The 15592-nt window shown below is 35.3% G+C and overlaps 1 protein-coding gene across 6 annotated transcripts in view; it reads left to right on the plus strand.

Annotated features, from left to right (window-relative positions):
• The window catches only part of Mef2a (myocyte enhancer factor 2A), a 120018-nt gene that overhangs the window by 42651 nt on the left and 61775 nt on the right, over positions 1-15592 (plus strand). For all 6 annotated transcript variants that reach the window (XM_041657296.1, XM_041657032.1, XM_041656942.1 and 3 more), the window contains one exon: positions 9316-9503. In XM_041657296.1, the coding sequence (XP_041513230.1) occupies positions 9450-9503 (54 nt within the window). In that variant the 5' untranslated portion in view covers positions 9316-9449. The remainder of the gene's footprint in view (positions 1-9315; positions 9504-15592) is intronic.

Below are 15592 nucleotides of genomic sequence, written 5' to 3' on the forward strand. Positions count from 1 at the left end.
GGTATTCTTGACTTCTTTTCCTGCTGTAAGCCACTAGCCAGCTGAATGATTTCTGCCATAAGACTAGGGTTGCAGACTATTGTTTTGTTAGTCCTGGACCCAAGGACGAAGTTGGTGCATGCTACTTGAGACTAGCCTTTCTAACTAATAAAATGCTTGGGTTTCTTTGAAAGAAAAGGGGTGGAGGCCAGAAGAGGGCATTAGAACCTCCTCTGGAGCTGGAGTTACACGTGGTTGTGAGCCACTTGAGGTAGATGCTGGGAACTTAAGTTTGTTGAAGAACAGCAAGCACTCAACTGCAGAGTCATCCCTTTAGTTTCTGAACTTCTGCTAGAATGTGATGTCTGTAACTTTGAGGTAGCACTGCCTGTGCTACAGTTTCCTATGTCAATTTTATATAGAGATTATGAGAATAAAAAAGTGTTTTATATGAACATACTGTAAAAACATGCTAGAAAGGCCTGATAAAAGACTTTTTTTTAAAAGTCATTTACCATGCCTAGTCTTTTACAAAGTCAAGTGTGGTACCATATACTTAAAATTCCAGCACTCAGGAAACTCAGACAAAACCATTGTTAGTTTGAGGCCAGCAGGACTCAACAAGGCTGTTATTTCAAAAACTTTAAAGAGTCTTTTAACCAAAATGTCTGGCAGAGATAGATGGAGGTAATACCTGTTTCCATCCCTGTAAGGTAATTGTAAACTGTGTTTTTAGATTTAGGGAAAGCTCTAGAAATCATCTGAGGCAGAAGTTCTAAGTGAAAACTATTTTCTTGATTTGGAGTTAATTTTCAGTATTCTAATCTTACCAAAAAAAATGCCCAAACATTTTCCATCTCATGCGTACATTTTCTTATAAATCAAGTGTTTGGATTTGTTATTGCTGTTAGCTTTAATTATGTAAATATATGTTATACATTTTTACTGTGTAATGTGGTAAGTATATCAAGATATACACATAGGTACACATAACTAGTAAATTTCTTGCATTTTGCTTTAATTTAGTTACATTTTTATTATGTTTGAGGCTATTTCCTACTATGGCAAATTATAGTAGTTTTTATTTTATAAAAGTAATATATTTACTAAAAATAAAAGAGGAGATATAAAGAAAACAATAGAGTGGATAGTAGTGCAGAGTAGTACATAATTTGGATAGTTAGTATACTGATGATTAGAAGTTTGGGAATAACTGCTAAGTTATTGAATATTTTAATCACTAAGTTCTTGACATTTTAACTGAAAATTTGGACTGGTCAGTCTCTGCAGATTTCATTTTCTTTGATGAAGGAGATGTAATGATTTCTAAGATTGTTTGAAAATAAAAAGGTATTTTTAAAGGTAGCTTTATTGATGTTTGAACAGGGTAGATTCAGATTAAAGTAAGTCCTAAAACAATATTGACTTAGGTAGCACTATTTCTTTCCTTTTGATTTGATAACTTAATGGGGGTAAATGGGGCCTTAAATGAAAGTAGCTGTTTATACTTAAAACAAAAAATTATATGTTTTAATATAGTATTTATTTTTAGTTTTTTGTGTGAGGTTTATAACTTTTTACATACACAGGTTTTCTTCCAGTTATTGAAAATAAATTATGAAGTGTTTTCCATTTCATGCTTTATTATTTCCATTGTGTTGGCAAAGAGATATTATTACTCATTTTGGTTTGGGTCATAAATATTTAATAACATGTTATACAATAAATACATTTATACTTTTTAGTCATAATATCATATATTTGGATTACATCACTCCAAATATCTGAGAATTTTTGTAGCCTGTGTGGTGCATATAATGCATTTACTTTCAACTTTCTTATTAAAAACGTTATTTTCACGTAGAAATTGCCAAGATCTCTAGCTAGTTTAATGGTATTATATGTTTAAGGCTAGTGGGATCTGGGTTTTCTCATTCAAGGTGTGGTACACACTGTCTCAGTCAGATAATGCCTTGAAACTATAAACATGTTAGGAAGAGTAGAGCCCGGAAACTGCACAAGGTGCTGGAGTAGAAGCAGCATTTTGATGATGTTTAAAGTTCATTCTTAAGTGCTTTTTTGTTTGTGATCAGAATTTTTTCCTTTCTAAATTTTAAACGCAGCTATAGTTTTTGTTTGTAGTATTCTCTCACCACTGAAAAAATTTCCCAGAAGTTACTAATTTCAGTTTCTTCATTTATGTCATTTATTATTTTATTTTTTGTCCACAGAATTTAGAAGGAAAAGTAGAATTTTATTTTCTACAAACAAAAATGTATTGTGAGCATATGCTGCTCATTGTTCAGTCATGAGAGAGAGAGAGAGAGAGAGAGAGAAAGAGAGAGGAGAAGGAGGGAGGGAGGGAGGGAGGGAAGAGAGACAGATGAGACAGACAATGGGTTTGCACATGCCACACTGAGTGCATGGAAGTCTGAAGACAATGGCAGTCATTTCTCACCTTCTACCATTTGGGTACCAGGAATCTAACACAGGTCCTTGGCCTTGATGGCAAGCAACTTTGCTCACTGGTCCCTCTCGCTTGCCCTCTTTTTCTTTAGACTCTTATAAATAATACTTCCATGAACATTGGTGTGCATATCTTAATCTATACTTTAAATTTTTTAATTTATGTATCTAGAAGTGAAATTGTTGGATCAAATGATATTATTTTTTTTTTTTTTTGGTTTTTCGAGACAGGGTTTCTCTGTGGCTTTGGAGCCTGTCCTGGAACTAGCTCTGCAGACCAGGCTGGTCTCGAACTCACAGAGATCCGCCTGCCTCTGCCTCCCGAGTGCTGGGATTAAAGGCGTGCGCCACCATCGCCCGGCAAATGATATTATTTTTAAAAAGCATCTGTCATACTTTTTTATTACAGCAGCTGTTGTGTTATATTTTGTGTTCCTGTAAATCGTACAGGGGTCTCAGTTATGTGGGCATGTTAACATTTTCTTTTTATACTTTAAAAAGTAATAGTGATTTTGGGTTGGCAAGATGGTTGGGTGAGTAAAAGTACTTTTTACCAAGTCTAATGGCTTGAGTTCCATCCCTGGAGCCCACATGGTGGATCAAAACACTCAATCTGTGACACATGTGCCCCCTGCAATAATAAAAGGTAAATAGTCATCTTGATGGGTGTAGGGAGGCTTTTCATTGTGGTTTTAATTTGCATTGCCTAGTAATTAGTGATGTTGAGCCTTTTTTCATACGTTCATTCTTGTGAGAAATACATGCCTATGTTCTTCCTTGCCCCCTCTTTTGAGTCAGGATTTCATTCTGTAGTCCAAACTGGCCCAGAACTTATTCAACTTGCATTATTCTCTCTGTTTTAGCTTCCCAGGAACCGCAGAGGTTTCATGAATGAGCCACCACTCTCATCTTTTCTTTGCTCATAATTGGTTCACTCCTTTTATTGTGTGAGTTCCAGCGATTGAATTCAGGCCATCAGGCTAGTTGCAAATGTCTGTATCTACTAAGATCTTGCCTATCTTATCTTTTACCCATTTTTTTAAGTTGGATCTTTTTGCTTTTAGATTTTAGGAATTCTTTATATATTTTGTATATTATTCCCTTGTCCTATATGTAGTTGTTTTCTTCCCTTTTGGGGGAGTTGCTCTTTTATTCTTTAGTTAGTAATGTCTATTGAAATGTATTTATTTATTTTGTCTATATGTGTATGATATGCATGCATGTTTTGTGTCATATTTGTGTGGGTGCACATGTGTATGCCTGTGTAGTGCATATGGAGGTAGGTTGCTTGACATGTAATGTCCTCCTTGTACTAATTGAGGCAGGATCCGTTGCTGAGTAGAGAGCTTCCTCCTGTGCATTGACTCGGCAGCTGTCCCATCCACCTGGCCTTGCATAGGTTTTGAGGATGCAGATTCTGGTTTTTGTGGCTGTATCGCAAGTGCTCTACTCATCAAGCAGTTTTTCTAGCCTCTATGTTTTTAATTTCAGTGAAGTCTTGTTTGTTGTTCTTTAATATGTTGTGGTTTTGGTGTTATGATTAAGAAGTCACTGTCAGATTTAGTTTCTTGAAGCCTTTTCTGTTGTCTTCTAAGAGTTTTACAGTTTGAGCACTTAGTTTTAGATTTCAGTTTCAGATTAATTTTGAATTAATGTTGTATGTGGCATTAGGTAAGTAGGCAGCTGTAGTCTTCCTTGTGGGCATCTAGTTTCTGTATTTGTTCAAAAGGCCCTTTGCTGTTGAATGATCTTGGTATTTTTATTTAAAATCATTTTTATTCTGGGGCCTTTTATCCTGTTCCATTAGTCCGTGCTTATGCAACATCTTTTCATTTTGTTACTTTAGCAAATTTTGAAATAATAAAAAGTGGGTCCTCCAGTCTTAGTCTTTTTCAAGACTATTTTCACCATATGGATTGCTTTGAGATTCAGTATAAATAAGTGCAGAGTGACTTTTTCAAATGTTTCAAAAATATGAGGATTTTGATATAATTACATTGTATTTGTAGATTGCCTTGTGTAGTATTGTAAATATGTAATTACATACTAAATATGTAAAGTTTTATAGTTCTTGAGTAATATTTGTGAGTAGTGTTTTAAAATTTTTAGTATAGTAGTCTTTTATTTCCTTGATTAATATACTTTGTTTCACATTAAGTGTGTAGAACTGTAGCAGATTTTAGTATGTTGGTACTATATCCTGATATATTTCATGGAAACAGTTTTATAGCTCTCATTCTTTAAAATATGGATCTTTTAGATCCTTGTATGATTCTTGTACATACACACACATACAAAGGTTTTGAGGTTAAATTTTTGTTGTACATGTCTGTCCTTTGATCTGGCATGTAATCACTTGGCAACTTTTATATGTGATTATAAAAAAGTTATTTTCTGCAGTCAAGGTTAAAGTGTTCTGTGTGTCACCTGTGTTGACCTGGTTGTATTTCACTCATTTTGAACTGCTTGTTCCATGAGTTGCTAAGAATACTCTGCTAAAATCTACTTGTTACAACTGGTTTCAGACAGGCCTTTGGGGGTTGACTTTGTTTACAGTCAGACTTCTGTTTCTTAACCTAGTTATTTGGAAAAGTCCTTTTGTATAGAAGTAAAATTCAGTACAGTTGTACAGCTGTATGAGAAAATACATCCTCAATGCAGTTGGTAGACTATTGGACTCTCATGTCGACATTTAAAGTCCATGTACTGGGTAGTAGAAGAGAATGTGTCTCTATTGCTGGCAGAAAGACATATTAAAAACTTACGAGCCATTGCCTGCCGTGTGCATTTGTCTTGAGCATGTGTCTGTTTCCTTTTCTCTTTAGCCCTCAATTTTTCTTAAACTCATGCAATGTATAAAAATGTTAAAAAGTGGTTGGTTATCAGTGGGGAAAATGCCAGGGAGAAAGTTACTGCCCAATAAAATGTGTAGTAAGCATTTTATATCCTGCTCTAGACAATTTACTTCTGTGAATGAGCATTCCTTAATATTTCAGTTAAGTTTAAAAGAAAGAGGAGTGATTGGAGAACATGACTTAATGTACAACATAATTTCCTCACTTAAAAATAGCAAATACGCTTTTGGTTATAGTTTTGAATATCTGATTTTTTGTTTTTGTTTTGTTTGTTTATTTGTTTGTTTTCTGAGGTAGGGTTTCTCTTTGTAGCCCTGGCTGCCCTGGAACTTGAGTAAGTTCCTCTGCCTCCTGAGTGCTGGGATTAAAGGTGTGTGCCACAACTTCCTTCCAGAATATCTGATTTTTAAGAAGGATTTCTGATTATATGTGATATTAGGTATTATATCTTACTGTTAAAATGAACCTCAAAAAAATTGCATGGAACTGAAGAGATGGCTTGGCAATTAAGTCCACGAACTGCTCTTAAAGAGAACTAAGGATTAAGTCTCAATACCCACATGGTGGACGACAACTGTTTGTAACCCCATCTCCTGGAAACCCAGTGCCTTCTTCTGGCCTCTGTGGGCATCAGGCTCACAGGTGATATACAGATATTCACGCTGGCAAGACATATATGTAAAATCAATACTGTTTAATGATGGTGTTAGTGGTATATATGTTTCTGTGTATGCACATGTGCAATGGAGGTCACAGGTCCACAGATCAGACACAGGTGGACAAACTTATTTGCAAGCACCTTTTCCTGCTGAGCTATTCCACTGGCCGGAATAAGACTTTTTTTTTTTTTTTTTTTTTTGTAAATTATCCAATATTTCATCCCTTCGTATGTGTCTGTCCTGCCTTGAACTTTGCCATGATAAACTATGGCATAAAACTTTGTGTTGATTTGTGTTTTACGCAGTGTGTCATTTTCTCTGCTTTTATCCTCATGTTAAGAGAGTACCTCTGTAATCTTCATAAAACGAGGTTTTTTAAAATAGGGTTGTGTTATCCTTTTCAATTAGATGTTTAATTTAGTTATATTTAATGTAAATACCCATATACTTGGATTAAATGTGTCACCTCCCTGTTTGCTTTTTGTTTATAGCCTCTTCTTTTCTTTGTTTTGAATCATTAATCCATTTCTCTGTCTTGTAGCCTTTTTAACTACCCATACTTTTTATTGTGCTTGCAGAGGTTTAGAGATTGTGACATGTACCCTTGACTTAATAAACTCTGAAGAATTCCCTGTTAACTCATCAATAAAATGCAAGCTCTTTAACTCCGTTTACTACCCTCCTGAAATAATATTATTTTGTGTCTAATAATATTTTAAATCACACAAATATTACTGTTAACATTTTAGTTAGTATTTATGTAGACTTGTTTATGTATTCTGTTTCTTTCACTAAATTTTTTGTACCTATTCAAGTCATATCTGGTATCAATTTTTTCTTCTATTTGAAGAGGTCCTTTTTGGTATAATCTGAAAAGTGCTGTTTCTTTATTCACCTAAAAATGTCTCTGTTTTGACCTTCATTCTTTTAGGCACAGTTTTTCTATGCGTATCTTCACATTTAGGTGAACATTTCCTGACCTGCCAATCCAAGTTGGGTGTAGATAAATTACATTTTCAGTTTTGAAGGATACAGCTTCATTCATGTGATAGTTTGATGTCTTTCCCCCTTGTGGATTCTGTATTTTGTGAGGTGAAGAACGATGTATTATTGGCACACCCCCCCTCTACTTTTTTTCTGTCTCTCTCCTTGCCTCTCTTGTTCTGTTTTGTCTCACCCTTGTTTTCTTTTTCCCTTTTCTGCTATACTTGGGAGTAAAACTAGGGTCTCCAGAATGCTAGACAAGTGTTGTTCCTTATGGCCCTAGCTCTATTGAGCATTTTATCGTTATGCTTGATTTGATGTTTGGGAGTGCATTTATTGTGGGAGAGTTAGTAAGTTATCATTGTAGCAGGTGTTACAATTGTATAAAACAGTAAATGAACATGGAAGATCAGTAAGCAGGGAAACATTGGTGCTAGGAAATGAGCCCATTGCATTTAACCAGACCCTGAATTTGCATGATAAAGTTGAAATGTTAGTCTGGATTTCAATTTGATAGTCAAATTGAATCTTAATAGATGAGGTATTCATTTAATATCTAGAGGAAATAGTATTTCACTTAAATGCATAATAGTGTAAAGTTTATACAGTAGTATCTTTGTAGACTGATGAATAGTATTAAAATTTGGCCATAGGATAAATTGATTTAGAAGAACTTATAAGGGCAAATATTAGTTATGTTTTGCATGACGGTCATTAGGAGCAATAAAGAATATTGTGTGTTGCTGATTATAGAAGGTTCAGGATTCTGATTTTGAGAAGTGCTATCCTGTAACATGAACGGGGCCAGGCCTGCTTGTTGTTGTTTTTTGTCCTGCCCGGTACCCCTAGCTGTTTAGCCCCAAAGAAAATCACACATAGGTCTTCATAAATTATAAGCTGATTGGCCCCTTAGCCCTAGCCTCTCACTGGCTGACTCTCACATCTTGATTAACCCTTTTTTCTGATCTATGTTAGCCATGTGGCTCAGTACCTTTTTCAGTGAGGCAGATCACATCCTGCTGCTTCGGTGGTCTGGGCTGGAGTGGGAGGAATCAACTTCCTCCTTCCCAGAATTCACCTGCTCTCATTACATCGTTTCTACTTCTTGTCTGGTTTTCCTGCCTATATTTCCTGCCTGGCCAATCAGAGTTTATTTATAACATGATTGACAGAATACAGACAATTCGCCTGCACCACTTCCCCCTCTTTAAAAAAAAAAAGGAAAATATCCATAGTCCATTTCTTGGGAATATGGGCATAGTATTCCAGGCTACTTCCAGCTGGTTGGGGGCGCTGATAATCTTATGAGGACCTAAAGAAAATTTAGAGTTATGATCAAGTCCTGACTGAAGGATCCTATGAGTCTCGATCATCTCAGGCAGCAGTCTTGAACCTTTTCTAGATGAAGAACTCAGACATCTGGGCCATCTGTTTTTACCGGAGACTTCTCTGGTGGTCTTCCTTGATCAAACTTGATTTTTCTTAATTCTGAATAAATCCACAGCCTCTCATTTTCCGTGGAAACAAAAGCAAAATCTCTTCTCCAAAGTAACATATCTTTTGACTTCAATTTTGAAGCCAAGGTATTTTCAAAATACCTATCTTGGATTAATTCTGCAGCATTTATAAGCAAGTATCCTTTAGCAGCTGTTGCTCCTTCCTCAGCATTTAAACAATTCAAAGAGAGCATAATAACATACAGTATCAAGATTCTCTGTGTATTTTCCATCTTTACGTGGCTTTTATTTTAACCTCTTATTTCTTTTATTTTTACTTTTAAATTTTGGCTTTTTGAGACAGGTTCTCTGTGTATCTTTGTCCTGGAACTCCCTCTGTAAACCAGGCTATCCTTGAATTCACAGAGATCCGTCTGTCTCTGCCTCCCAGGTTATCCCAATGATTGCCTCTTTATTGGGTGACCTTTTACCATGTTACTTAATTTTTTTTCCTGTGTCTCTGCATCCATAGTCTCCTTCCATATTTACAAAATAGAAATAATAAAGTCTAACTAAAGAGATTCTAGGTAAGAATGAATAAGAATGGAGATTTTTCCATACTTAGATTTTTCTATATGCCAGGCATTTTTTAAGTAACATTGACTATTTTAAGTTGTTGTTTCTCTTATTATTATGTACATTATGAAAACCTGGAATACTGTAACTGCATTTGCTTAGAGATAAAGGTACAAAGAGATCCAGGTGAACTTTTAGGGGTAGTTAAAGACTTCACCTGCTTACTTTATGTCTGTAACTAGAAATTCCAACCTAAGACTGCTTATTGTGTCAGTATAAAAGCAGATTTGAAATTTCTGTAGCATTTAATGATTTACAGGTTGTACAGAATTGACATTTTTTCATTTGTATTTCTTTTAGATTCTCAAAATTTCCGCGGTAGCCTTGGACTAGAAGGTTACTTAATAGAAACTGTGTACAATGCATTAGGATATTGAAGGAAAATAGCTTCTGAATTAATTACTTGGAATATAAGGAAGAAAAGGTATCTGAAGATGGGGCGGAAGAAAATACAAATCACACGCATAATGGATGAGAGGAACCGGCAGGTAAATGAAATTTTAATTTATTTAATTTGTTATCAGATTTTTAAAACATAATATAGAATGGTCAAATCTTTCTTAAATTTGATTTCAACTTTCTTAAGTGTTTAAAGTTCCAGAATAAATGAAAAATATTAGATATAAAATTGTGTCCATCATGTAGTTTAAAGAAATCTTCAAGTATGTTTTCTCCTGTGTGCAGTAAAAAAGGAAATCCTTCCATTTTTACCCATATGGTCTTCATGCTGTGCTTAGTCTTTGCTGGTCTTTGTGGTTGTTGCTAGAATGTCTTCTCTTGTACTCAGGAATGTATGATTTTATAAGTTTGCAGTTACCAGCGAATGCTTTCTGGTCACTCACATTTTGTGCTTAGCTAAGAAATAATGAACATGGGTTTGAAGCCTTATCTCTCGTACTTCTGAAACATGTATGTATCATATGTCATCTTTAATTGATAAGTTTGTAGTACCAATATCAGTGAATTCTTTTAAATTCAGGATAATTTCAGTATGATTCTGATATGTGGAGTGCAGTTGTTGTATTTAAAACTGATTGACAGTCTGTTCCCAAAACTACCTGCCTGTTTTTCCAAGAGTTATTAGCACCACCATGCCTATTCATTGGTATACTTTCTAACTATTAACTATTGAGTAGTCAGTATAAAACTCTATGGCCATTAGATCTTTGATGTTGGTTGTTCTAAAAAAGTTGACTGGCTTCTTAAATTAGAGAAAAGAAGAAAAAATTTCAGAAAATATTATAATAAGCCACTTATTCCTTATGTTCAATGCACGTTAAGTAAGGAGAGATGTTATCGCTGGGAAATTTGTCAGGGGTTTGAAGAACAGCTTCCACAAAGCCCAGCAGGACCAGCACAGCACTGAAAATGTGCTTTCTCAAGGTCAGTGTAGAAGTTTACCCTTCCCTCTTTTCCTCTTCTTCTCTGCCTTTCCCTGTGGTTTTGTAAGACAGGATTTCTCTATGTAGCCCTGGCTGTCCTAGAACTCACTTTCTAGACCAGGCTGGCCTCAAACTCAGAGAGATCTGAGTATTGGGATTAGGGCGTGCACCATCGCTAATATTGAAATATTAGAAAGATAACTGTAGAATGGGCTATAATTGAAGCTTAGTAACTAGAATTAGCCTGTTCCTACCTTGGGCTTAGTTGCTAAGTTGGTGGTTTTGTGAAGCTATCAAGTTGATAATGGCTGTCCATACCTCTCAAATACTATCTCAGCAAAGAAGGAAGGGGAGAAAATTAAATATGGCAATTTGTTTTTTAGATTAGCTTTGTCATAAACTAAAATGGTATCTTAATTTTACTTTTTAAAAAAAATTTTTAATTTTACTTTTCAGAGAATGAATTATGTGTTTTTATCAAATTATCAAATGAGTTTCATTAGGGTTGTTTACTTGGGCATGGGTGAGAGGTTTTTGTTTTGTTTGTTTTTAAACAGGAGAAGAATGGGTTCATTACATAAGAAAATATCTCTTACTCCCTCATCAGCCAAAAACTGTGCTAACTACTTATAAATTATCAAGAAGCAGGGAACCCCTCACGCTTCCATGACAAGGTGTTGACAGGCTTAATCTTATGCAGGTTTTGTGTAGATAATCTGAGCTGCTGTGAGTTCGAGAGTCCAGCAGCCATGTCATGTTCAGCCAAGTCAATATTGCATGCATCCTGTATTAGTCTGGGTTCTCTAGAGAAACAGAACCGATAAAATTGCATATATTGATCCAATTAAAAAATCTATCATATGTATACCCAACAGCTTGGGTTTTGGTTAATTCCAGGTGTAGTCATGTTGACAATCAATAATAGCCATTATACCCTTACACACATGTTAATTTTTTAATTTTTTAGGTTGAAGGGGAGTCTGACTAAACTGCCCAAGATGGTCCCAGATTTGAGGGTTCAAGTGACCCTCCCACCTTAGTCTCCTCAGTAGCTAAGACTATAAGTGTAGGGAACCACCGCAGCTAAGTTTACTTTTTTTCTTTCCCTTATTGATGATGGCCTTTACGTTGTATTTAAGAACTTTAATTTTCCACAAGGCAGTGAGGAAATTCTTTTTAGCTATAAAAGGCAATCTGGATGTTACATGTTACTCCATTTAATCACCAGAGTTGATTCAGCTGAATTGGCTGTCTAGACAAGTGTCTCCTCCCACCTTACCACTCATATGTGCCTGGCGCAGAAGGTCATGTTCCCAGTAGAGGAGGACCGCTCTTTGCTCAAACATTTATGAGTAGCCACACTCCCTGCTTGGACCTCCAAATAAGGGCTGAGATAATTATTCTAAGATTTCTTCTCAAAGTGTTTTGTTTTACTTTCCATGTTTTGGATCTATTATCTATTGGAATTTATGTTTTGAGTTGAAGTGTTGGAATCAGATTATTATTTTCCCAATTGGATATTCAGTGACCCAGTATAATTCATTGCATTTCTTTCCTGCCTGAGTTTGAGTCAAATAACAGTGTATTTGTGGGTCTATTTATGGACCCTGTATTTTGTTTCATTTGATTATTTGTATATCCTTGCTCAATTCTACACTATTGCAATTACTATAATTTGCTTATCTGATAACATAGTTGGCTACCATTGTATTTCTGCAGAATAGGCCGGCTGTTCTTTACTTAAATTTCCAAATGAAACTGTCAAATCAGTGTTTACACAAAGGTAGTCAACCAAGAATCTTCCTGGATTTAGGTATTCCCTACTAAATGTGTGCATCTATTTAGAGTCACAGAAAACTTCATAATATTAGGTCTTATCACCCTTGAACATACCTATTTTTCTTTTGGTTTTTTATTAGGCATAGGGTTTAAGGCTTTTGAGCACATGGATCTTAGACAACTTTTGACTTATTTCTAGATATTTGACCTTGAAAACAAAACAAAAAAAAATTAGGATAACCCCTGTATTTTATCAAATCTCCATGGCTTAAAGTTAGAATTCAACAACAACACTAATTGCAGAAAACCTGCAAACTTACAGAAATTGAACAGTGCTCAACTGAACCACCATTGGGTCAAGGAAGAAATAAAGAAATTAAAGACTTCCTAAAATTCAATGAAAATGACAGTGCAGTATACCCAACCTTATTGGGCACAATGAAAGCAGTGCTAAGAGGAAAGTTCATAATACTGAGTAACTACATAAGAAGTTGGAGAACTCCTACACTAGCAAATCAATAGAACAACTAAAAGCACTAGAATAAAAAAAAAGCAAACTCACCCAAGAGGAGAGACAGCTGGAAATAATCAAATTGAGGGCTGAAATCAACAAAATAGAAACAAAGAAAACAATACAATGAATCAAATAGACAAAGAGTTGGTTCTTTGAAAAAAATTATCAAGATAAACAAACCTTTATCCATACTAACCAAAAGGCAGAGAAAGAATATCCAAATTAACCAAATCAGAAATGGAAGGGGTACATAACAACAGACACTGAGGAAATCCAGAGAACCATCAGGTTATACTTTTAAAAAAAACCTGTATTCCACTAAATTGGAAAATTTAAAGTAAATGCACAATTTCCTAGATAAAGTACCACATATCAAAATTAAATCAAGACCAGATAAATATTTAAATAGACTTATAACCCCTAAGGAAATATAAACAATCATCAAAAGTCTCCCAAACAAAACAGGCTCAGGACCAGATGGTTTCATTGCAGAATTCTATCAAAATTTCAAAGAACTAATACCAATACTTCTCAAATTGTTCCACACAATAGAAACTGAAGATTTATTACCAAACTCTTTTTATAAGACTATAGTTACATACCCAAATCACACAAAGACACAATTAAGAAAGAGAATTACAGACCAATCTCCTTCATGAACATTGATGCAAAATGCTCAATAAAATACTGGCAAACTGAATTGAAGAACACATTAAAAAAAAAAAATCTGCCATGGTCAAGTCGGCTTCATCCCAGAGATGCAGGGATGGTTCAACATACAAAAATCCATCAATTTAATCCACCACATAAACTAACTGAAAGAAAAATAAAACACATTATCATCTCATTAGTTACTGAAAAAGTCTTCTGCAAAATCCAACACCCCTTCATGATAAACGTCTTGGAGAGAGCGGGGATACAAGGAACATAAACATCATAAGGGCAGTATACAGCGGCCAACAGCCAACATCAAACTAAAATGGAGAGAAACTCAAAGCGATCCCACTGAAATTAGAAACAAAGACAATGCTGTCCACTCTTTCTATATCTATTAAATATAATACTTGAAGTCCTAGCTAGAGCAATAAGACAACAAAAGGAGATTAAGGGGTTACATATTGGAAGGAAGAAGTCAAACTTTTCACTATTTGTGGATGATATGATAGTGTACATACGTGACCCCAAAAATTATACTAGGGAACTCCTACAGCTGGTAAACACTCTTAGTAATGTGGCAGGATACAAAATTCACTCAAAGAAATCATTAACCCTCCTTTATACAGATGATAAGTGAGCTGAAAAAGAAATAAAAAAAGACATTACCCTATACAATTGGCACAAACAACATAAAATATCTTGGGATAACTCTAACCAAACAAGTGAAAGACCTGTATGACAAGAACTTTAAGTCTTTGAAGAAAGAAATTGAAGAAGACACCAGAAAATTAAAAGATCTCACATGCTCTTGAATAGGTATAATTAACATAGTAAAAATGGCAGTCTTACCAAGAGCAACCTACAGATTCAATACAGTCCCCATCAGAATCTCAACACAATTCTTCACAGACCTCAAAAGAACAGTATCAACTTCATATGGAAAAACAAAATACCCAACATAGCCAAAATAATCCTGTACAATAAATGAACTTCTAGAGTCTATCCCTGACTTCAAATTCTTTTTTAGAGCTACAGTAATAGAAACAGCGTGGTACTGGCATAAAAATAGAGAGTTGGAGCAATGAAATCGAATTGAAGACCCTGACCTGTGAACACCTAATTTTTGACAAAGAAATACAGGGAACCACTTCCTAAATATAATAGCACAGACATTGAGAGCAGTAGAATAATAAGACATTTCTGTAAGGCAAAGAACACAGTCAACAAGACAAAAAGGCAGCCCTCAGAATGGGAAAAAAAAATCTTCACCAACCCCACATCTGAAAGAGGGCTGGTCTCCAAAATGTGCAAAGAACTCAAGGAACTAAAAACCAAAATACCAGATAATCCGGTTAAAAAGTGAGTTACTGATCTAAACAGAACGCTCAACAGAAGGAACTCAAATGGCTGAAAGTCATTTAAGGAATTGCTCAACATCCTTAGCCATCAGAGAAATGCAAATCAAACATCATTGAGATACCATTTTACACCTGTCAAAGTGGCTAAGATCAAAGTCACTAATGACAGTTTATGCTGTAGAGGATATGGAGAAAGGAGAACACCTACATTGCTGATGGGAGTGCAAACAACTGCTTTGGAAATTAGTGTGGTGAGTTGTCAGAAAATTGGGAATCAATCTGCTTCAAGACCCAACAATACCACTTTTAGCCATATACCCAAAGGAGGCACACTCATACTTTAGGGACATTTGCTCAGCTATGTTCATAGCAGCATTACTTGTCATAGCCAGAACCTGTAAACAACCTAGATGTCCCTCGACTGAAGAATGGATAAAGAAAATGTGATACTTTTACCCAATGCAAAGTGATTAAAAAATATATAACATCTTAAAATTTGAAGACAAATGGAAGGGAGTGGGAAAAAAAAAATCCTGAGTGAGGTAACCCAGACGCAGAAGGAGAAATATAGTATGTAGATACTCATAAGTGAACATATGCATAAAACAAAGGATGTTCAGCCTACAGTCTACAACTCCAGAGAAATTAGGTAACAAAGAGGACCCTAAGAGGACATACATGGACTTGCCTAGGAAGGGGAAATAAACATGATCTTATATAACCTTTATCTAATAACTGATGAAAGCAGATGGTGAGATGCAGATGTAGAGTGGCTAGTTGTGGAACTAAGCACTAGACAGAGCGCCCGAGTCCTGTCAAAGAGAGGGATGAGTGATATGAACAAAGGGGTCAGGACCAGGATGCAGATACCTATAGAAAAAGCTCAC

This window comes from Microtus oregoni, unplaced genomic scaffold (genome assembly GCF_018167655.1).
Source record: "Microtus oregoni isolate MIOR12 unplaced genomic scaffold, Mior012 000000F_ref0000247, whole genome shotgun sequence".
Taxonomy (NCBI): Eukaryota; Metazoa; Chordata; class Mammalia; order Rodentia; family Cricetidae; genus Microtus; species Microtus oregoni.